At 45.3% G+C, this 22,948-nt stretch overlaps 1 protein-coding gene across 2 annotated transcripts in view; it reads left to right on the top strand.

The window, feature by feature from the left end:
* The window catches only part of LOC124176980 (ecdysone-induced protein 78C), a 53,732-nt gene that overhangs the window by 5,808 nt on the left and 24,976 nt on the right, over positions 1–22,948 (top strand). The window contains exon 1 of one of the 2 annotated variants that reach the window (XM_046558941.1): positions 6,640–7,225. The exons of the other annotated variant lie outside the window; for it this stretch is intronic. Coding sequence (XP_046414897.1) covers positions 6,943–7,225 — 283 coding nt within the window. The 5' untranslated portion in view covers positions 6,640–6,942. Of the gene's footprint in view, positions 1–6,639; positions 7,226–22,948 lie in introns of those variants that run through there. 2 annotated transcript variants of the gene reach the window in all.

Raw genomic sequence — 22,948 nt, 5'->3', positions numbered from 1 at the left:
AAATCGTTGGGAAAACTCAATTAGATATACCGCACGGAATATGCGGAGCGTATGCGCAAGAAACATGCACCAAACCGATCTGTATAATACACGTGCAGAACTAACCGGTTCTCGAGGTTCATTACTCTGAGCGTGTATCTTCCCTCCCTTTTCCTCCTTTTCCCTTTCCTTCCTTCTCAACAAGTGTGCTGCCGCTTCCATGCTGCTGTTCCTGTTGCTGTTCCTGCTTCGGCTTCTGCTGCCGACTGGTCATTGCCAACTCGCTCACCCGCACGGCGAAACTTGTACACGGCCCGATGTTTACCGTGAAGAGCGTTAGTCTTTTTTCGCCTATCATTCCTTTCTCAATACCGTGCATCGTTATAATCTGTGTAATTGTACGAAGCCAACGATTTTTCGGCTAATGCGAGATAACAGGCGTGAAAGGTGCTATGCTTTATTCCGCTCCGACTTATATGTTATCTGATTATCGAAGAACTGATCTTGAATTTGCACGCTCTGTGATTGCCTTGGGTTGGTCTAGAAACCGCTGCACTCGAGCACCGGTGGAAGAGGGTCCGAGGCGACTGGTTGAAAAAGTAGTCGACGAGGTGTAAATATCAGGTGAGCCCTCGACGCTCTGCCTTGACATTGAGCTTGAAACGTAGTACGTGTAATCGAAGAAAATGGGCACAACGATCCTGAAATACTTAAAAAGTATTCGAGATAATTAGCGAGTTCATTGCGTTTCGTTCGTAAGTATCTACTATTGTATTTAAAGCAAACGCATCGTCTCCGCTCATCGCATCCCCGAAATTCCTCATGTTCCCCGTGCGATTGCCAATGTCCCCGAAAATTCTGTAACTATAAACAGGTTATTCGGCACAGTAGAGTAAAAAAGGAGACAGTTTTCTCAACCAAAATCCGTTCTAAATATAGTGCCCACATCGGCATAATATCGCGGGCTTAGATATACCATCGTTTGCTTCATCTCTCCTGATTGACGTCATTTGATATTTGTTAGGACCGCTTGAATTCTGAACTTGGGTTATTCGAATAAAAGTTTATGTTTGCTCGTTTGTTACTTCTTCCCACAGCGTCTGTCGCCTATAATAAACTGTAAGGGTATAATAACGCATCCGTTTAGGTATTTAAATAGGCATCGAGAACGCAGCAACGTTGCGCACGATATTGTAACCGCATGCGTTATAGCGTGTAGAGCTGCTGAAACCGCGATGACGGCGAGATGTTCGCTTACCCGTACATCGATATCTTCTAATCGAATCTATCCCCAGGGGTTATCGGAGTAACGCACGCAACGCGGCGTGCATCAAGCCCACGGCACGAGGTAAATGTGTAACATACCCGCTCACCCGCCTCGTTTCAAAGGGTGCGAGACCGGCCTCGCGGGCGCGAACATCGCACGCCGTAAAAATTCTCTTTTAGTAACCATGCATAGCTCTCGCTGCCCGTACAAATGCCCGTACGTATTGGCCTAGGTGTAGGTGCAGGTACAGCCGGAGGTGGAGGTAGAGGTAGAGGTACAGGCATAGGTGAAGGTGTAGGTGTAGGTGTGGGTGTAAGTGTTGGTGTAGGTGTAGGTACAGGTACAGTTGTAGGTGCAGGTATAGGTGTAGGTATACAAACGTGCGGTTCGGGCCCGCTCGGCTCTTCTCGGTCAATGAACTATCGCTGCTGCTGAACCCAGTTGGTCCACTCCGACTCCCCTCCGCTCCCCTTCCCGCGCCTCCCCCTTTCCACTCCGCTCCGTTCCTCTCCACCCCGTCCTCCTCCTTTCGTTCTCTCCTCTCTCCTCCTCCTCCTCCTCCTCCTCCTCCTTCGCCTCCGCCCTCCACCCACCCCCTCCTCTCGTCTCTCCTCTACTCTTTCTCTCTTCCCCCCCCCCCCCCGCCCTCCTCTTCCTTGCCCTCGCCCCGTTCACTTAATTCCCCCCCGTGAGTTGCAATGCCGTAACAGCGCGGTGCCAGGGTCTTACTTACGGCACAGGTAAGCGAGCAGCTCGCGCAACTTGCCTGACTCGTGCCTCGGCCGAGTGCTCGAGTGCTCGAAACGCGTTGACAAGTCGCGGCCGAGCGAGTCACCATACCTATAATACCTATACGAGAGGCACACACGTGATTTGTATTAACGTGTACCCTGCAGCGTTATCGTCCGGTCCGCACTCATCCTTGTTCGCCGCGAGTTTGGTACATCGCTGTTGTACGCTGCTTGCCACTCTGGTGGTCCTGCATGATAATTATACAGATATTTGGTGGGTGTCGGAGGATTAAGTAAGAAGAAGCATAAGACATAAGACTGACGGGGATACCTTCTCATCATGGTTCACCGTGATTTTGTCGCTGCTGATTAAGCTGACCTTATGGTAATGGGGATGCGGGTGAACCAAGAGTGGACGCCGGCTTCACGCAATCACTATAAATTTACGTATTCATTACTCGTATGGTGAGAGTTGTCGGAATTGACCTGCGCGTGATTGTCGTGCGGGAAAAGATATTGGAAGGATATCGGTGGTCTCTTCTCTTCTATCCTTTCATCTCGTCTCATCTCGTCTCGTCTCGTCTCGTCTCGTCTCATCTCCCACGCGTCGTCGACCGCGGACTGTCGAGCCACGAATCGAATGGTTCGTATTGCAAGTTGAATAATAAGTGAACGGTGTTGTGTATCGCACATGGATATTCGAAGTTTCTCCAATTCACGCGAGCCGGCTCGCCGTTCGACTACAAGTTTGACAGCCGGACTCTTTACCACTTGCTCCACGTGAGATGTTTTTCGCCGTTCAGTGAGTTGGCAGTGAGAGTGCTCCCCTTATTGTTTCTATGTGAAACGATTAACGCAGAAACCCACGACGTCGATTACCTATGGGACGAAGGGTGTGATTAATACGAGAATCGGGAAGTGGATCTTACCTCCTGAAGACGGTGGTTGAAAGGAAGAACCTGATCGAGCGAGAGGGTAAAAATCAATTCCAAGATCATCCTCGCTCAAAGGATAAGCAGTCGATGATTGTCGATAACGGTAAAATATGTTCGCGGAGGATGTTTTTGCGTGTTGAACTAGCATCAAGTATAAATACTTTCAGTTTCTGATCGGAAATTTTGTGCTCCGCCACGGAATATTGTTTACTTTACTCTCAGAAGCAGGCAAAACCTCCAAAAACAACAACAACAACAACGAAAAGGAACGGAATTTGTAAATTTAAATAATGAGACTGAGGTGAACGCACTGCTCTGTGACGCGAGAGGAACGCGGAAGATCCTAGTAGGTGTTGCACAAGACGGATGAATGACTGTCTGCCGCGTGACTCCGTTTGAACGAAACGCACGGCGATGATTATTCAGGTAAAAATTTTTGCTTTTTTTCCAATTACCGCCAATTTTGCATTATTTATATCACGTAACTCCGAAAATATTCTCGTCGTCAATTTTGGCAACATGTAATTTCGAACTCTGTAACTTTGCGTCTACTATTTGCATAGGCTTCGTCCATTAGGAGATCTAAAACAAGGATAATTATCATCACCCCAAGATTTTCATTACTTTTTCAATGAAAATGTTTCAAGTTCCAGCTCCAATAGCTTTCGTGGTGAATTTCCATGCTTTACATCTACTACAGCAAATAGGATAAAACGTTCCCGAATAAAAAGCAACACTCGATTGTTGCGGTATGGTTCGTGACGTGAAAGCTCGTGGCATATAAAGAGAAAACAACCGACGTTCATATGTTCCCATACTTGATCCTGCATGGATCTCGTCGATCTCTTTCATTTCTGTCTACTTGCCTGTTTATCTACTTCAAAAATAACCGCGGTTAAACGTTCACGTGAATTGACCGTTGAATATAACGCCTGCAGCGATCTTACTTGTTCCTTATTATTTACGTTTCCTTTGCTTTCGTCTTTTTTTTCATTTCCCTTGTTCATTGAATTTCAAACAAACGTAGAGGTTACTCCAAATTCGGCATGTGTCGCGAAAAGGCGTCGTTCAAACTTTACACCGCGATTTCAAAGACATACGTATAATATGTCGGAGGAAAGGGGGTTGAGTCATCGAATGATCAGGATTTGCGAAATAGCAAGCTTTAGACCACGTCTAGTAATATATTAAAATTTCACCTTCAACAACGTTAGTCTTTAGAATATTCTTTATAGTGTCGATATTCGTTACTTTTGATAGTTTTCTCTTTTCACTTAAACGCAGAGTTTTTTGTGCATTGAAAAAACATACGTATACTACTCGGAATTTACGCAGGAAAGGTAAACGACTGAGAAAGAAAATTATCGTACGCCAAAAATATGTCTCTTCGGGTCTCGGAATAAATTTAGGTAAATGTTTGGGATCCAAAACTGTAATTTCACTCTATTGCCGGTAGTCACACGTCAACAAAATATCGTTAATAAAACAGAAACTCGAGACGACTCGGAATAGCTGAAGATACGTAAATATCAAATTTCGTAGTACATTATAATAATATGATAAATTCATCTACGGTCCTCGTGGATGACGGTGCGGTAGACGGTAGGTATTGCATTTAAAAAGCGACAGCCGATTTCTCATTACCCTGCGTGTTTTTCTCTTCATTAAGGCCAGACACGCCTTCCAAGCAATATATACGTATTATATAAATAATCGAACAGACTCCGAGGTAGAAAGGGACAGGGTCATAATTTTGTCCAGCGCAAAGAAGACAGGTTGTCAATTATTGTAACGTGACGAATTGAGACACGCGGGTTCGGTACAATCGACGACGGATGAGGGGCATAAAAATTAGCTGTGTAATATTGCGTGACATCACAGTAAGTGAATGACTCGAAAGAAGATCGGCTCGAAATTTTCGCACGGCCGCTCGACGGCGCGAGGCTGCAATTTCGTCGTCGTCGTCGTTGTTTTTGCATGCCTGCAGCGGCGTAGAATAGACACGCGACTTGTTCGCCGTTGCATCTCCTAGCGGCATCGTTCGCGGTGATAAATAAATCCGCGCTGCGGCCTCCTTGTACCCCCGTCTTATATACTTGCATCCTATCTCATGTCTATTAGATCGGCGCGCATTGCAAGCTCTGCAACATAATAGTGCGCGGCGGAACATCAACGAATGTCGTATAACTTGCTCTCGCAGCTCTTTATACCTCTTTCCGCTGCCACGGTGTTGGGAGAACCTTGTAAGCTCCCCACCACATGCTAAGGGCAGTAAACAATCGGCCTATCGATCTCTGCCGCCCGCAGATAAGATATTTCTGAATGTTCTTGCCGCGCGGAGCGCCAGTCGAATCGCCGGAGAAGGAAAAGTAATAGGAGAATAGGAAATTAGAGAATAATAGAAGGTGAAACAGCAAATTTAATATACGTACTCACAGTCCAAAGATCGCAGACGGAATGAAAAGTTTTAGCGGTCGGTGAGCGCGAGCTGCACCGTATAATAAGTATACTATACGTATATAGATATAGGTAAGAGGACGAGTCCTGAAGTCAACGGCCGAAGATTACGGCAATGACATTCACTTTTTCTCGCTGCTCGTGATGCCACATCGCTTCACTGCTTATTTTATTTTCATACTAATTCTTTTCGCTTCTCATATTTTTCGCGATATTATACCATATACGCATATAAATATACTGACTTTAGACGTATACCAGTGGTACGATTTCGTCTCCGCATTGCCTCTATATTTTCACTCCTGTAAGACTGATGGTATATTTTCAAGATGTAGGCATCGGCTGAATACGCGGTCAATTCGCGTTTGACTGACTTAAAATCTCCGAAGACCGCAGAAATTTTGACAATTGTAGTACTTTTTTGACTGACAATCTACTTTGGAAACCGGCTTCCTCAAATGAAAATACGAATCCACGAATTGATTCTTCTGAGCGCGCACAACTTTTTCGACAAACTTCAGTACAGTTTTTCTGAAACATGGAAAGGTTTTATGTAATTTGTTTCGGTTTCGCGTTTTTTCTTGTTTTACCATTACACCATTATGATTTTAATTATTTACGTTTTCTTCGTATTATTTCGTTTCAGCGATGAGGTACCCAAGCTTGAGATGTGAAATGAAAATACCCTGCCGCTATAACGTGACTCGAAAAAAGGGTTCACCTTAAGGAGAGACGTCGGACATTAAGAGTTGGAAAAGAATGGGTTGAAGTTCTACACCGTTGTGTTTCGTGATTCACACCCGCTTACGTTTTTCAACAGAAGTAAAAAGGGGGACAAAAATCGACAAAACTCACGAGTGCGGTAACGAAAATTTAGAGATTTCATATCAATTGCAGGTATGACACAACTTGTGACGTTGAAATTGATATTTTCATTTGTCGCAGCAACGAAAATAATCCGTGATCGATACTCTCGAATTATATTCCATGTCAGCATATGATTTTTTTTTATAATTTACAAAACTGATTAATCGTTGTAATTCCATCATAATTGAGATCAGCGTAAAATATTAGTACCGGTGCTGCAGCCATATAACACGCTGATCCTCTTCTCGTTTGCGAAACCGGAGGTGTATCGGTAAATTTACAAGATTTAACTACGCACACATTTCTTTGAAAACTTACTGGTTTCAAATTCCTTCAACTGATTTTTACACAATTTTTATTGAAGACACAACAACGACACCGATGATAAAAATAATAATAATAATAATGTAGTGATAATCCAAGTGACGACATTGCGGTTCAGTGCTTAATACGATTGTTCAATACGTCGATTATACGCGTCCATCGAGCTATAAAGTTTGTACTCCGGTGCAATAAACTATAAATACGAGTAAAACGCGTACGAGTGGAAGGACAATAATGGGTCTGGATCACTGATCACGAATGCCTAGAGCAGGTGCACCGGAAGCCTGTGGCATATATCCGATATTTGAATCTCAAGTATTTATTCGCGAAGCAGGGTGATCGAACGTTCGACTTTCATGAATTCGCCAACTAGTATCGTACGATGGACGTATTCAAAATCGACCAATCGCTGAGCGCGGGACTGGGTAGCGCACCAGCGCCGGACACCCTCACGCCGGAAGTGTCCTTTGACGCCAGAAGCGATTTCAGTCTTAGCTTCTTCGACGGCCCCGAGGATAACAGTACCCATGGCTTCAGCGATCACGGGTCCGTCGGTAGCGCCAGCGCCTCGCCGCCCCCAGGAACGCCGGGGAACTTGGCCGTAAATCCGACGAGTACGTCCCTCCCCATCGTCCAGGCCCCGCCGGGGGTCGTGGTTAAGAAAGGTTTGTTTCTTTTTTAACTTCTTACTTTTATTCATTTCCGTGGCTTTTTGGGTGGGGCTGAAATTCCGAATTTGAAAAGTTGCTAAAGCGCATAATTCCGCATTATTTGCTGGCGAATCTTGGAGTAAAGAAATCAAACTCCGAAGAAACAACAATGTCTCGAATGGTCGGAAACTCGACGGTTCAAAGTTCCGAAATGCAAGATTCCGAAAATTCAAGTTACGGTAAGGGAAAGTTCCGAAAAGTAATGTTCCGATAGAGCAAAATTTCGAAAAATAACGTTTCGATAGAATAAACTTCCAAAGTTAAAACATACTCACACGGGGTAGTTTACTCAACGAGTGGGTGTAAAAATTAGAAAAACCGAAAATTCGAATGATCAAGATTTCGATCGTAAAAATTTCTAATATCCAAAACGAAGAAAGATCAAAGTGGTGAAATATCTCCAAGCCAGAAATTTACAGAACTGAAAATCTTCGATCACACAGAATTTCGGTTGGTCAGATTTTCAAATTTTCTCATTTTCACACTTTCGGAACCTTGAGCGTCGGGTTTCGGACCATTATAGACTTTGATGTTTCGTCAAAGTTTTATTTCTTTACTTGAAGTTTCGCCTCGAAAAAATTCGGAATTTGGCGTTTTCGGAACTTATAAAATTCTGAATTTCAACCCCGCGCCCCGGGTTTCCGTTAACGTTAATCATTCGCATAATGGTATCCACGTGGCATTGACGAATCGCCAACTTACTCGCAAACAGTACAGAACTTGTAGCCTCGAACAAATTGAAAAGATGAATTCGGACGTATTCATTTCTTCTTAGTGCCGATGAATCAATAGTAATGGTGAAAATATTGCTGGAAAATTTTGCCTGATACCTAGTTCCATCTTTCCTACGTTATCCTACAAAATAAAACTTGGCCAAAAATCGATATTACTTTGCTCCGATAGAAGTGTGTTAGTATGTAAGGTATACTGTAGGTATGTGGATACACAACTTACGATCTGCTTACTCTTTCTCCCACTCGTTTCGAGGCTGACATTTCACTCGCACTGCTCGCGCGGAGTCAGACCGGGCGAAATCATTCGCCTTTCATTTCCTTTTGCAACCTGCACTCTCTCGCGTTTAACAGTCGCCATTTTGTCCTTCGAGGAACGCGAAACCAGGAAGACTGGATGATGGGTATCGAAGCAAGCTCAAAACTGGGCCAAAAAATTGACGCCTAAAACGTAGTTCATATTCTAAACGTAGAATGGCAATCTATGGGATATTTAGAGGCATAGAGTTGGAAATGAAATTCGGTGTATCGATGATAACTCTCAAGCTTGCGAAAACCTTTACCTAAATACACGAGTCTGTGGTCCGTCGTTTGGCACAAATTGTATCGGAGCCTAATCAGAGCGGGCTGTATGAGATGTATGATATTACCTTACTCGGCTGCAACCAAATCTGAAATTAGGCAAAAGTATATTCTCTAGCCACATGCCTGTGCCAAGAATACTGTCGACCCTAACATAGGCTTTCACGTTATTCAAAAGCGTACCTCGACGACCTCGAATCTCGCATTTGGACGTAAATCAGTCTCAACGCGGTTCGATGATGAAGGTAGAACGAGAGTTTCCTGAGATAGCGTGCCGGAGAATTAGGATAAAATTACGTTGAACCACCAGCTGATGCGTCACCCGGAACTCTGGACATATTCTTGTCGTAGGTACTCATCGACAGTCTGGAATGGAATATACATCGTACCCGATGACCCAATGCGCGGGGTCGCCTCTCGCTCGATTTACCGATAGGAATGAAAATAATCAGTGATTCGGAATAAACCGAAGGATACCCACGCCCTTCGCGATAAGCCAGATTCCGGCTACTGGGGAAATATGGAACGGTGAATGAGAAATATGGCCAAAGAAAACACGGATCAAAGAGGGAACTGTATATAGAGACGCTGGCTGGGCGAGGACTGACACCCAGATAGGACTGAATTATACATTCGCGATCCACGGCACGGACCCCGGACGACGCTAATCTGTCGATCGTCTCACAATTTCGACTTTGAATTTCAATCTCCAAGCGGTCAAGGCCCGATTACTGAAATTTATTCGAAAGGCGTTTTGAAGCCTTATACCACGGCAGAGCCTGGCCAAATGCCTATAATAATCCACCGTGCGCTACTCATGCGGACACCACTCTTCGTAATAAAAAACAGAAACGGAACCAACATCATCATTGTTACCATTCGTGTATCTCAACGCTTGCCCTTCGACGACTGCGATCTATGATGATTGGATCGTTCGAATTATTCTCTTTTCTGTGGGATCGAGCCCGGCGCTGGTACAATTTACTCGGGGTCTTTCGGCGGCAACGATCAAATATCATACGTATAAGCGGTCTGCATTCTCAACTTGTTCCAAGAGTGGAGTCGACAACTCGGTTCGTTACGCCGCAGGCTGCTGCCATTTTTTTCCGACCCCATCTGCCGCTGTACGGATTCACATCGGAAAAGTGATAATCCGGAGCCTAATCCTAGGACATGCGGCGAGCTTCGTCCCGCGGCTTATCGCGAAGGTCGGCGAAAAGATCGCGAACGGCGGTCATCCGGCGTGAAAGTTTCAAGTATACTAGTTCAGTGCCACGGTCACCGTTGACCAGCGGACGCCGGCTGGTGCCCAGTGACCGACCGGTATCTGCGGCCAGCGGTCAGCGGACAGTGGCATCGCCTCGGACGAAACTCAACTGAATCCGAAGGTTGCGTAACCCAGCTGTTTAAAAATCACCGTGCATCTCCCTTGCGCTTGTATACCTACGAGCTTCCCATGCGGCATGAGAATAACGCGTGGAGCGATGAACGTCGGTGAGAGAGAAAGAGAGAGAGAGAGAGAGAGAGAGAGAGAGAGAGAGGTGGAGACGCCGTGGACATGTGTATAATATATGCCGATACCGGGAGACCCGCGCACCTTTCGATCTCCTAGTCCTGGATATGGATGCGAAGCTTTTCCACCGAATGCAGACGGACACTGGCGACTAGGAATATTGTGATGTGACATCTTAATGCGGGGGCCGCAAACGGTGAGAGGTTCGCTCGGCGTACTGGAATATATGTCATTTGTAATTCCCGCAACACGCGGTCGGTGCTTTAAACAACCAGCCCGGAATATCCTGGGAGAGATTTAAATACATATACGTATCTAATGTGCAGCATATGTTCGTTTTCGCTGGGACGGATGGGTCTACCGCCGCGATTTGGTAAGCACCGGAGGATACGCCGATCCCGGCGTAAATATCCGACCGGTTGAAATTATTTCATCCTTATCGCTCATCTGTTGGTATTCCTACCGCAGCCTCCGCCCCCGCCTTTGGCCGTAACACACATGTAGTCGCTGTATCATGTATGACGACGCACGGGCTGATCATACCTTGTACCGTAGCTTGTGAGATAAGGGGCTTAGCATACCTCGCGGTACCTACCTACTATGTGTTATGCCTGACGCTGTCGATCTAGAACCCGATCGACGAGCTGCACTCACCTCGTCTTGTTCGGAATCACTGTTTCTTGATCGACGAAACAAATGTACGATGTTCTCGTAAAATTACCTTTCCGAAACTGCGTCCTGCAAACAATTCGGGGAAGTGGGAAAGTCTAAAGTTTTACGAATGCTTCCAGAATTTTCAACATCTATGAAATCCCTAGCGCGAAATTCGAGATGCGAGATACGTTCGCTGTCTTCAAATATCGACGATTTTGTTTAACGTCAAGAAATTTTTTACCCGTAGACACGACATAAATTCACTTGAATTCTTTCTATCAATAGCAAATTCGTTTCGTATCCTGCGATGCTCGGTTACTCACCACTAACTTGATCACTTGTCACGGATAATCACTGCCTCGTATAAATGACGGTGAAGCGATTATATCTCAAACGACCAGGAAGCTGTGGCGAAAACTTTTTATTTAATCGGTATTTACACCTCTGCACGATGTATCATTGCACGTGCTTGCTGATTCCTGTGTACAGCGTATCGCGAGAAGTCGTAAAACTGGATAAGATCTCAGGTCGTCAAAATTCTTGCGGGAAATCACATAATACCGACGATCAATGAGTCGGGGGCAACGCGTTTCGTCCATGACCTCGAGAATTGACGGATCCGTTCTGCACATATCATCTCATATACCTATCCATTCTCTGCAGATCCGCGTATATCACATACGCGCAAGACTTATACCTACGCAGAAATATCAATTCCCTACTTTCTCCAAATACTCGGGGAATCTGTCCGATGCAGGACCGCATCAGAGGATTGACTGTTTGGCAGGACGCAACGTGCGTCGTCTCCATACGCTGGTTGTGTGCCACGTGTGCGCATAGGGCAGGCTGACATGTAGATGTTTACCTCACGACAAAGAGAATAATCCATTGAGCATGTCTCGAGTCTCATATCGGAGTTGCGTGTGAATTATTAATCGCAAGAGGGAACCAGGCGTGTGTTGATCTCGTCTTCTCTCCTTTCCTCCATCTCTCTTTCTCTTATCCTTCCTCCCCCCCCCCCCCTCCCCCCTCCTCCTTCCTTCTCCGTGTACTCTCTCCCACCCGTTCGCCATCTCCGTCCTGGGCACAACCGTCTCGTCAACTTTGCAGGCATAGCGGTGCCTACGTCTCTGTCGCACCTCGAGGGGCAATGAACTCGATGAGGGTATATATCATCGTTGAAGTGAAGTGATGCTACCAATGTATACACGTACATACCGTACACTTGAAGCCGTCTTGGTCGGTGTACGAGGCAGTATACGTACAGGTACAACCTACCGAATAAAACCCTGCGGTTTCTCAGGGTACCTGTTGGACGCAGCGTACCTATCCTATCCTATCCTGTCCTATCCTATCCCATCCCATCCCATCCCATCCTAGCCTAATCTGTACTATCCTATCTACGTACAACGTGCCTAGGTGTACACCTCGTACACAGGTATAAAGGTATAGATACACCGCGAGATCTTCCGCCGGAAGCATGTACCTTTAATTAAACCAACCAGTTAATGAGTTTGTGTTCAGACCTTACCTATATATATATATATATATACACACACCGGTTAAATCTGTTCATTTCGTTGAATGTATCATCACCGTAGAAATAAGAATTTATTCAGATATCTAATTGACCGTGAGCAAAAAGAGACTCAGCATCCTCCATTATATTAAGATTTCGTTGGAATCGTGTTTACTAACCAGACGACGTGCTTCTGACGTTACCCATCGGGTGTTTTTTGGTGATTTGGAAACGAAATGGGATTATTTTATGATTCGCGGAAGGTTGTGCCTGAGTAACCATGCACCCGTCACATCTGCAAAGATCTTAGAAGTTTAGTTCTGAATAGGGAATCCAGCCTTATTGGCTTAGAGCGGTGACTTAGTATTCCGACTGCCTTGGTTCCCCGAGGCTCAAGTTGGAGAAAAAGTTGATCTGCCTCGGAGACGCCATAACGGACGAACTGACGGAGAACAAAACTCTCCGCGTACCAGCGACGAAATAACCTATCCTCCACTTCCATTTACGTACTCGACATGCACTTCGTACATATAATTTCCTTCCAAATACTTCCGGTCAGACGTATCTCTTTTTATCATTCCTTGCACAGCTCCCGCTGCTTTCCAAATCTCAAAACACCGACAAGGACGTTGCGATTCAACACCGAATCGGCTGTGCGAAGAAAAAGACAATGAACGCCGAATGATTCAGTCCTTACTTGCAATCGATCACAGATGCAGGAACAGCATGAGCAGGGGTACGAAGTGTCCCTGTCCGATTAATTTCTCGACCAAGACATCGAACTAACAGTGCGTCCCATCGAGCCTGACTCTCAACCTGGAATCGTAGCGTGATAGATAGAATACCTACCCTGGCGCCAACCAGGAAGGCAAAGTAGGAAGGCGGAGAGAGGGGGAAATAGAAGGAGTGGGCGAGTCGCCTGTATGAAGTGGTCATGCAACAGTGAAATTAAGTGAAATTGATTAGAATCGGTCGTTTCCCCTCCGCTTGTGTTGATACTTACTACGTACATGTCGGTGTAACAACGTGTTAGGTACGGTGTTCCAGTTTCCTTCGGTTCTCGGTATACCGGGAGGGTTCCCAGCTGTGTGCGTTACGGCGGTTACACATAGATCTACCTCCGAGTGTGCGAACTAAGGGAGAGCGGCCGTCGAGATACGGCGAAGATACTTGAAGGCGTAGGTACGCGAATGCAAATGATATACACTTCCTGCAACGCGCGGTTCAATATTTATTCACCATTAGGTTCTACCGCGGCGAAGCAGTCCCGGCACTGCCATGCTTTCCTATCCACGCAATTACCTATTAATTTCATTTCACTATACTCGGACATGTCTGCAATTAACACTCACGCATCGTATCTCCTCTGTAAGGTGACTAATAATCCGTGCAATCGAACGTCGCATCAACTTCGAGTTTATAGATATAACACATACTGCGGAAATAACCTTGTCCAGGAAGTGTAAACCGCAGCATTCGGTTATGGTATTGTTGGGTCTGTGTGACTCTTAGCAAACTGCCAATATTAAAACCAGAGTTTAATCTACCCTGTACGTACAACACATTTTTTGCTCTCCTGCGATAACGTGCGTTATGCGATTTGCGCTAACAATAAGTGGTTGTCGGCAAAAAAAAACGTTATATTCGAAAAGAAACTAGTCTGCAGACAAGTGTGGAGAAGAGTCGAAAAATCGGAAGCGAATGTAACGTTGGCGAAGATTGAAGGAAACTACGTAGTTTGATTGCTGGCTGCAGGGTAACAATTCGTTCGCACGGAGTCACCTAATTCACGTCGATTGTTCGCTACCCATGTCAAATGAACGTATACACTACAAGTTTTTCGGCACAGTTATTGGGGGGAAAATAACTCGTACGCGTCACAGTCGACGGGAACGATTCGAGACGAGTAAATCTTGTCCGTCTGCTGCTGCCAGATTCACGTGGAGTCGGTCAAGCAAGGCTGGACGATATTTGATCGCGCTCTTTTCCTTGGTGGGGGATTCATCAACAAGGCATTGAACCCAGGGGGGAATCAGATGGTCTTAAGATAGAGTTAAGACGAATTTTAAGCGTGCGCGCGTCAACTCTTGGCGCTGTGGCTGGAATGCCGACGACAGTCGTACCTACGAACGCAAGCGAGTCTGACCACACGGTGAATAATTACGAAAAGACACTTCGCTGCAGCACTCCTGGCGCTCAATATACGTATACCCAGGCATCATCGGGCGCCCAGGGAGTATACGGTGAAAGGTCATAATCTCACCAGGAAGGTATCCCGGGTCGATCTCTCCGATTTCATTTCTTTTGTAATACGTTACAGGAGACTAAAAACTAGGCGAAACGTATTTTTCTTTTATCGCCATTAAACACTCTAAGGGGCTGAATCCCTCCAAAGTAAGGCATGTCAAGGGCAGATGTGTCAGTTTCACTCACAAGAACACAATATTTTTTCAACCAATCCAACTGGAAAAGTTTTCTCGTGACAAGCCATGAAAAATATAATTTTATCAATTGAAAAAAGAAAACAAAGACCGCCAAATCACCACTTGACACGTCCTACCTTGGAGGATGGTTTCACCCCCCGAAAGTGTTTAACGGCAGATAGAAAAAGATACGAATCGCCTAGTTTTTAATCTACTATGATATATTACAAAAGAAGTCAAATCTGAAATATCGACCTGGGATACGTCTTCCTCGTTAGCTACGGAACGTTTTTCGCGGCAGAAAATCAGGCATTCGAACCATGCGAGAACAAAGTCTCCGGTACCCTTTCACAGGTATACTTATAACACGCGGGGCGCGTCCACCTGCCCACGTTTCTACCGCGAATCTTCAAGTCTCAGGCTGCCATCGTACGACGCATCGTACCTATTTCCGAAATGTCTGACGCAATCGTCTCTATAAATACAAGCCAATCGCTGGTTGCCATTGCGCAGTGGGGTCGAAAGTAGCAGAAGCAGAAGCAGAAACGAACGAGAATGATAAAAATCGGAACGCATCGAGGCTTGTGTTCGGTGCTAAGAGGTCTGCGACAAAGACTCAAACCTTCTCGATTCGAAACCTCAAAAATCCATCAAGCTAAAGGTTCTCTAGAAAAGCGGCTTCGAAGCGCAGTAGCTTTACGATGTGCAAAAGCATCTGCCCGTGGCGTGGAAGAAAAAAAGAAATGTTCGTGAATTTCTCCGCGCTAAAATAATCGCGTCTAATAATGCAACGCGGAAGCAGTTATTCTGGTAGTGAGCCTCCTGACTGGGTTAAGCCTCGGTTGTGCTCGGTTTTGCGTTAGCCACATGAGTACATTGAGACAGGCCATGGATCTCTCGCTCTATGATCCGGCCACGCTTGCTACCTGCACCACTTCCTCTGATCGTGGGTGAAACGAGGACGGGGCGAACTGCCAGGGCGAATATGCACCAGCCGAGAAGAGGTATGACAAAACAATGAAGATGGCCGCGGATATATGGAAATGCGTGATAGAAGATGAGGAGGAGAGAGAAGAACGAAAACAGTAGTGGAATCTGAATTTCCGAGCAGGAAACTACGCGTTTCTGTAAATTATGCTTTTAGCATACACGACGAAGAAAACATTCGATCGCCCAACAAGGAGAATCAGCTGGACGGGGAAATTTTGATACTATTTTTCATTGCAAAACTTGCGGTTTTTTTCTTGAATTCCTGAAGTAGCCGACAGTGAGACGCGTACGAAACGATCGCGCGTACAGTCGATCCGATACAAGTCCATCAATGGATAATTCTCACCACGAATATTATATCTGTGCGCTGGAGTTAAATAGCGCATTACGTATCACGTTGTACCAATCGAGACGCAGCCTCTTCCGCGTTCGGCCGGCAGATCTTACGTCTGCGTGCCGCGATGCATAACCCATAAGGCATAAGGCGTTAGAACGCTCCGATCCTTACGCAATCTCGTTATAAGACGGACAGGGCGGGCTTCGTTGCACGCGATCACGACAATGCAAATGCATCGACGTGTGGAAAGAACACACTGTACGTGCACGTTCCCAACACGATCGTCGATCCACTCTCTCACGTGGTATTTCGTATCGGAGGAAATAATTCACCTTGCGATCAGGAGCACGACATATGCGGCTACTTGGAAGTCCAGACACACAACCGTAATGTTCCGGATTCAGAGAGATGTAAAATCAAGTGGTTGAAATGTTTAATGAACGGAATCAGCCAGGGCGTGAATATTTCATCTCATATCCCGTGTCGATTACCAGACGCTGTCCAGGCACCGCATGAAGAATATCTCGTCGAAGCTTAAAAATTATTTCGCGTTATGGAAGCGAAAAAAGAAAGTTAGATAAAAAAAAATATTCTCGTCGAGGGACGTCGGCTGTTGGTGATTATCGAGAAATTCCGCGAAATGAAAGACAGCTTGGATGATCGTAGGTGCAAAAGGTGAGCTGGCGGATGAATCGGTGATAGTCGTGACGACAACATAGTTCGCTGTACACGTTCGAGGGCTTTTGTTCCCGGATTGAACCATGTGCAATCTGGCCTGCCGCAGTATCTCCTGCAACCGTTTTATGGGTGTGGCTATGAATCCATGGGAAATGGCAGAGGTGCCCAAGCGGGGTGATCGAGGAGAGAGAGAAAAATAGAGAAGGAGAGAGCTCCGGAGCTCCATGGATCTGATTGCTGGTACGGTATTCCATGACAAAGGGTCATTTGTACGTTAGGTGGAGCCCACTTTCGAACCCTCGGCGAACAAAGAGCTTTCCTAGTTTGACTCTAGCCCGGCTCTGTCCGGTGGTTAGTGGATAAAGTTCCTGCGTGTAAAATTCTACGGTACTCTTACGATTAAACGAGAGCGAAGGCGCCGGGCATCATCGACGCATCGTCGCATTCATTATATTGCGTGAAGTAGGTATAATACCGGCTTAATTACGCCACGGTGATGCAAACTATCGGCGATCAATAAGAGTCCACGATGATTCGTGATTTTCTCTCGCGAACTACTCGTTACGGGCTGCACCGTCGGATTTTCTCGAAACGATAAACCTCTCGATGCACGGAGGAAGCGGCAGCGGCGGCTTGCCGAGATGCGACGTTGTATCGTATTCCATGGGGTTAAATAAATCAAATCCGAACCCGGAAACCTTAGAACTCTCTGTGCCTGGACTACGGTCGTGACGTCACAGACTGGTTGTAGCCGTGCACACAGGCTCACATGTACACGCATGCAGGTAAAACACGTATTAATGTAAATACGTAGTCGTTCCGTGGCTACACAGCTAGAGTCTGCGCTGGCCGCGGCAGGCGATCCAGGAAACAGCTGCGGCAAGCAACTGCCTGACAAAATCAATGAAATAAAATGAGACGCGGATTAAGGTGGGAGAAAAAGCGAATTACACGTTACCTGGATTAGCTGATAGACTTCTAAACGGGGAAAGGAGGGGGGCGGGGGGCAAGGGAGAGAAAGGCACGGGAGAGATGGAGATGAAGCGAGAGGGGAACACGAGCGATATCTCGTCTTACGCAACGCCCGGTAAAAGGTATACCTGCATACCCCGCTTGAACTGTACGACGTCCGACTGCTCGATACGATCACAAAGCCCCTCTGTGTTCCTGCATTTGATGTTGCGCGCATTCTGGCTCGCTGATATTCACCTACAGCTGAATGTCTATACATCATTGTAATTCACGGTGAAGAAATAGTTTATTAGATCGATTATATTATCACGGTACAATTGCTGCGATCTCTTTTATTCCTCGTTTTGATCGACGGTGTGCTCTCTCGTCAATTTATCCACGATCGACGCGCTACAAGTATCTGTTGTACTTTGAGAAGATGTACGTGGGGAAAGATCGACAAAAGTTTGATCAGTTGAAGTAAAATTTATTTCGACGAAAGAAATTTTTATTGAATTGAATTGTCAGTTTGCTCGATTGCGAATAGTCCGATTTAAATGGAACGATCTTTTCGCTCGGTATTTCTGAATATCGAAGTATAAATCATATCAAATTCTTATGCTATTATTCCACTACGGGTTGACGAGGAAATTCTTCACGCTGAAGTACCAGAGTTGGAATACATATTGCTTTTCTTCTTGCTCTGAGCGTTTACTCTGTCGGCGCGGGGTCGATATCACGCTGCGGTATAAGAATGTATAAAAAAATAAAAAGTTGCGTCACAGATTTTACGCGCGTAATTATGTTACGTGTAAAAATAAAAATTCACCCAATCAGCAATGAAAACTTGTTAAATTCATGTAAAAATTCTGCAGCATCTCGATTGAAAATCCGATTCCATGCGGCAATTTCGTAAACCACATAGCGAAAGTGACGACTTTCTGATTTACGCGATATACAAGACGGTAACAGCGGCATGGCCGTTATGCAATATGCGTCGCTGTGTTACGAATCGTGCGGCAGATATAACGACTTAATTACGCATAATAGCGATTGGGAATCAATGTCTGACATAAGTCCGATGTAAGGAGATAATTAAAGTCTCCCTGCAGCAATAGTGCAGGTGATCGGCCTGCAGTTAACTTCGATCGTCGATCCGTACGTTCGATTTTCCTTGAAAATCCGGGAATACGAAAAGTTTTCGGATCAGCCTGATTTGAATCTGAACGGAGAGAGGATATTGTCAAAAACTTGAGCCACGAAGATCATCCCAACGTCAGCTTCAGATTCACGGTTCTTAACAGTTGTATCTGAGGCGAATAAACGAGGACTGACGTTGGTTTGATCACCGACGTTCGATATATCCAGGTATCGCAGATTAATCCGCAACGTTGCGCGTTGGATCGATCTTCCAGAGCGATTGTCAATCAAAGTTATCGATCTTGGTACGAAAAGTGTTCGGTAAAAAATTCCTCAGTCCTTGCGGACTACGTGGTCGATGCAGTGCAGGCGCGGCCGGATTCGAGGTTTTTCAGGCTAAGTCGATAACACCTTCGACTTGCATTAATAACAATCGCGTGACCGAAAACTCCGCCGCACGGCCGGGATCGTTACATGCAAAGGATGGCTAATTGCGCGCCACCGCATTGTGGCCACTTGAAAGGCATACTGACTGAACGGAATATTTCATTAAAATTATTCTAGGCGCTCATACATATACCGTTTATCTCGGCACGATCGATATTCTCTGACATCTTTCAGAAGCATTTCAATTCGGTAAAAACTGCGCAATACGCTCCGAAGAATGTTCAATTTTGACTGAGCGAAATTATCTTATCAAGAACAAATTATTGGCTCAATGTATAACCCGCCAAACATTGTGCCGACGCAGACAAAGAAATTATTTGAATCATTTTCCACACGAAAGAAAAATGCTTCAGTCCTTTCGACAGCAAAATCTAATCTACGCATTTAAATCGGTTAGGGAAGATTGAGAAGGATTCTTGCGATGAGTAGGTCAAAATTTTCTAAGATAAATGGGCCGAAGAACGAAGATATCTCACCGTATTTTCCTACGATATTCTAGTAATATTTATTGGCTTCGTGACGGGATGCCATCCATGACGGGAGAGGTTGCTACAGATCCATTTTGTTGAAGAGGCAAAAACTTTTCCTCCACGCGGAATTAGCGCAGAGTTATTCCGGCGAATAGTACCTGTCGCATGACGAATTACAAAAGTTATCGCAGGTGCCGGAGCCTAATTTTTGAACAGTTAAACCAAGTTTAGTGCTGAAAAATTGCGCGTCGGATAATCCTGGGATAGAGCAAAATGAGGAGAGTCGACTACGGACGTTGCGCGCCTGGGATGTAAAATACGGGATAGGGGCTAAATATGGCAAAGCTTTATTTCAGTTTTAATCTCGAAGCTCCTTTTGCACGCTTCACTTTTTCTGTCATTTGCCCGTGCGCCGCTGCCTGCGATAGAAAGCGTTCCACATAGCCCCGCGCTTCGTTTTCTCCTGTCAGCAGGATCGCTGTTGCAGCTTTGCGTAAAAACGGCAAGCCTGGTCTTGGCAAGATGCACAACGCGGTACGCAGACTGTTGCAGTTCCTCGCCTTCCAGGGATTCGAGCATTAGCTTGCCAGATGCAGACACTTCGACGATTATAGGCATAGCGTTTATCAACGCGAGCGTGTCGAGTCACTTGCACGACCCTCGTGAACCCCCGGGAATAGAAAGTGCGTCTGTTACGCGGGGGTCCCAGGATTAATATCCTTTCTCACTGATATAGATCTTCGAGCTGCGGCGGGAGTGAAATTGCGCGACTCCTGAGCCTCAGAATCCCGATGCAAGTCCTGCGCCAGCAACGTTATGGTCCGGGGATCCGAACACATTTTCCCATGCCGCGATATCGTAAGCTCCTTACGTAAGTTGACATATATACCGTTACACGCTTGGGCATAATACGAGGACCGGCAAGGAGTGTCATTGAGAACCGGTAGAATCAGTTCGACGAGTTTGACAGCAGCTGTGCTCATTGTCACCAGCAACACCAACGGACCTGATATTATATGTACTGCCGATCGAGGTCTTTTCGGTTGAACCTATGATAGGGCCCGGCACTTGACTTTGGGTACAGTACTCGACATTTCGTTCTTTCGTTGAAGAGCAATCAACGGTATAAATACCTATAATCGTGCGACAAGTGTGGAAAGTAAGCGATATCCGAATAGGTGTGCCTTCTGGTTCAAGCCGAAGGCTGGCGCTGTAATCGTACGAGTCAGATGTCACCCATCTTGATGTTTTTCAGAATTTCCGTTGACGAGAGTTCGATTTTGAAAACACCGAAGATGCCACTGGCGGCGGGTAAAATTGAAATCAGGTAACCGAGATCACGCACAATGGCGTCACTGACAGTTCGGTACTGGCAAAAAAAACAACGCAGTCATTCCAGAGTGCGCATGCGCTGATACAAGCCGTAAATTTATATTTTTCCACTGTTAAGAAATATGTTACTTTACGCACGTCCCACAGGCTTCGAAAATGGAAGTTTCCAAGCTAGTGTTGCAAAAAAAAAAAAAAACAAACTTAGTTCACTCACGATGCCGCAATTGCGTCGAAATTATTTCGATCCTTTCTCGTTCGGTAGGATGACCAACCGATTATGTTGCGGCTGTTTACACTCTACGCAAGTTTGAACGCGTTGGAATGTCGAACTCGTTTGGAGATCGTTGACACCGATATTTCTCGTTGTGTTTCTGCGGCGTAAAAATTCGCCGATGTACACCAATAAATTTCTTCGTTCGTGGTTATCCCATTCCGCGCACATCATGTACATATATTGCCGTCTTCTCGGTATTTTTGGCTGCATGTGAAATAGCTTATTTGCAAAAAAACGCGAAATTTGTACGAGAATTCGACAGATTTAATCCGATTTCGAAAGCTGGTCACCCCTACCAAACAGCATGTAACTTTTTTTAATAGACGCAGTAGCGAGGATCCGGCGACAGTCGACGTACAGAGAAAAATTATCGCCAGCGTAGAAAGAAGGTATTTATAACTTTGTCAGCAATCACCGATACGTATTTACGGCGACTCTTCAACGAGAGTTTGAAACATTATCCACATACTCACATACAATTTCGCAGATGAGATAATGTATGGTAATTTAAGGTAGGGTTTGTTTCGGTTCGGTTCGGTTTTGTTGGCTCGGCTTTTCTTGGCCCAGCCGAGTGTTGGCGCAGCGTTCGTCTGTTGTGATTCGCAATTTGCTAGAGCATTCACCTTCGAATTACCGTTACCTCCCAGCCGCCGCCATCTTACTTAAGCGGTGCTGTCTCTAATAACAAGACGACAACCGAAGGAGGAAGAGAGCCGGGGGCAGGGGGGCAAAATTTACGATTTATTCAGTCGCGACGGTTGTAGACGCCTAATCTCTAACGTATATTTATTTAATTACTTGTCTCATTTTTTGAGTCATCGTCAATTATACAGCTTAAAAAATTTCGTCAGTAAGACGTGTAGCAAGCGGTTACTGCTGCTCGATCTTCAGCTCACGTTTGGGAAACACGTACGCGAACACATGTCTACGTGTCTATACGCGCGTGTGTGTGTACAATATACATATACGTGCATACATGTATAACGCATATTTTTCTACGACAGAGCAATGACCCAAATCGCACACACACGTCACCTCGGCGAATTCTATGCCGCATGAATAACGCAGGTCACAGTAGCCGTTTCAATTAATTCAGATGATGCTCTGTACTGAAAATTCTAGATTCTAGGATCTAAATCGAAGAGAAGTTTGTCAACAAACTTCCCTTCAGAACGTGTTTTCTCGAATGAGGCATAAAAGATGACAATTTCCGTATTCCCAAGTAAAAAATTTATTTTAATAATAATAACAGTAACAATGTTTCGGTGAAACGTTTGATTTATCAGTGTTCCGCGGCATAAATTTTTTATATCCGCAGATTGAGAAGACTCAAGTTGTTTTTCTGCGAGGTTGATGCTACAGATGATACATCTAGGTAACAATATATATATATATATATATATATATATATATGGTATATATAATCGATAAACTTCGAGGATAGGCGTGTATAAAAGGATCCCCCGCAAACTGAATAAAATTATTCACGTTCGTGAGAGTTACGCGTGTTTAGTTTTATCTCTAAGGAAACGGGTTTGAGTGTTATTTCATGATTTATCGTGACGAGTGTGAAGTTTAATTAACTCCCGCAGCATGCTTGTAGTGCGCGCTGGAGTTGCACGGGTATGTATAATCTT

The sequence above is a fragment of the Neodiprion fabricii genome, chromosome 2 (genome assembly GCF_021155785.1).
Source record: "Neodiprion fabricii isolate iyNeoFabr1 chromosome 2, iyNeoFabr1.1, whole genome shotgun sequence".
In the NCBI taxonomy this organism is placed as follows: domain Eukaryota; kingdom Metazoa; phylum Arthropoda; class Insecta; order Hymenoptera; family Diprionidae; genus Neodiprion; species Neodiprion fabricii.
Note: the sequence above shows the minus strand (reverse complement) of the source record. Positions and strands in the feature narration are given on the sequence as shown.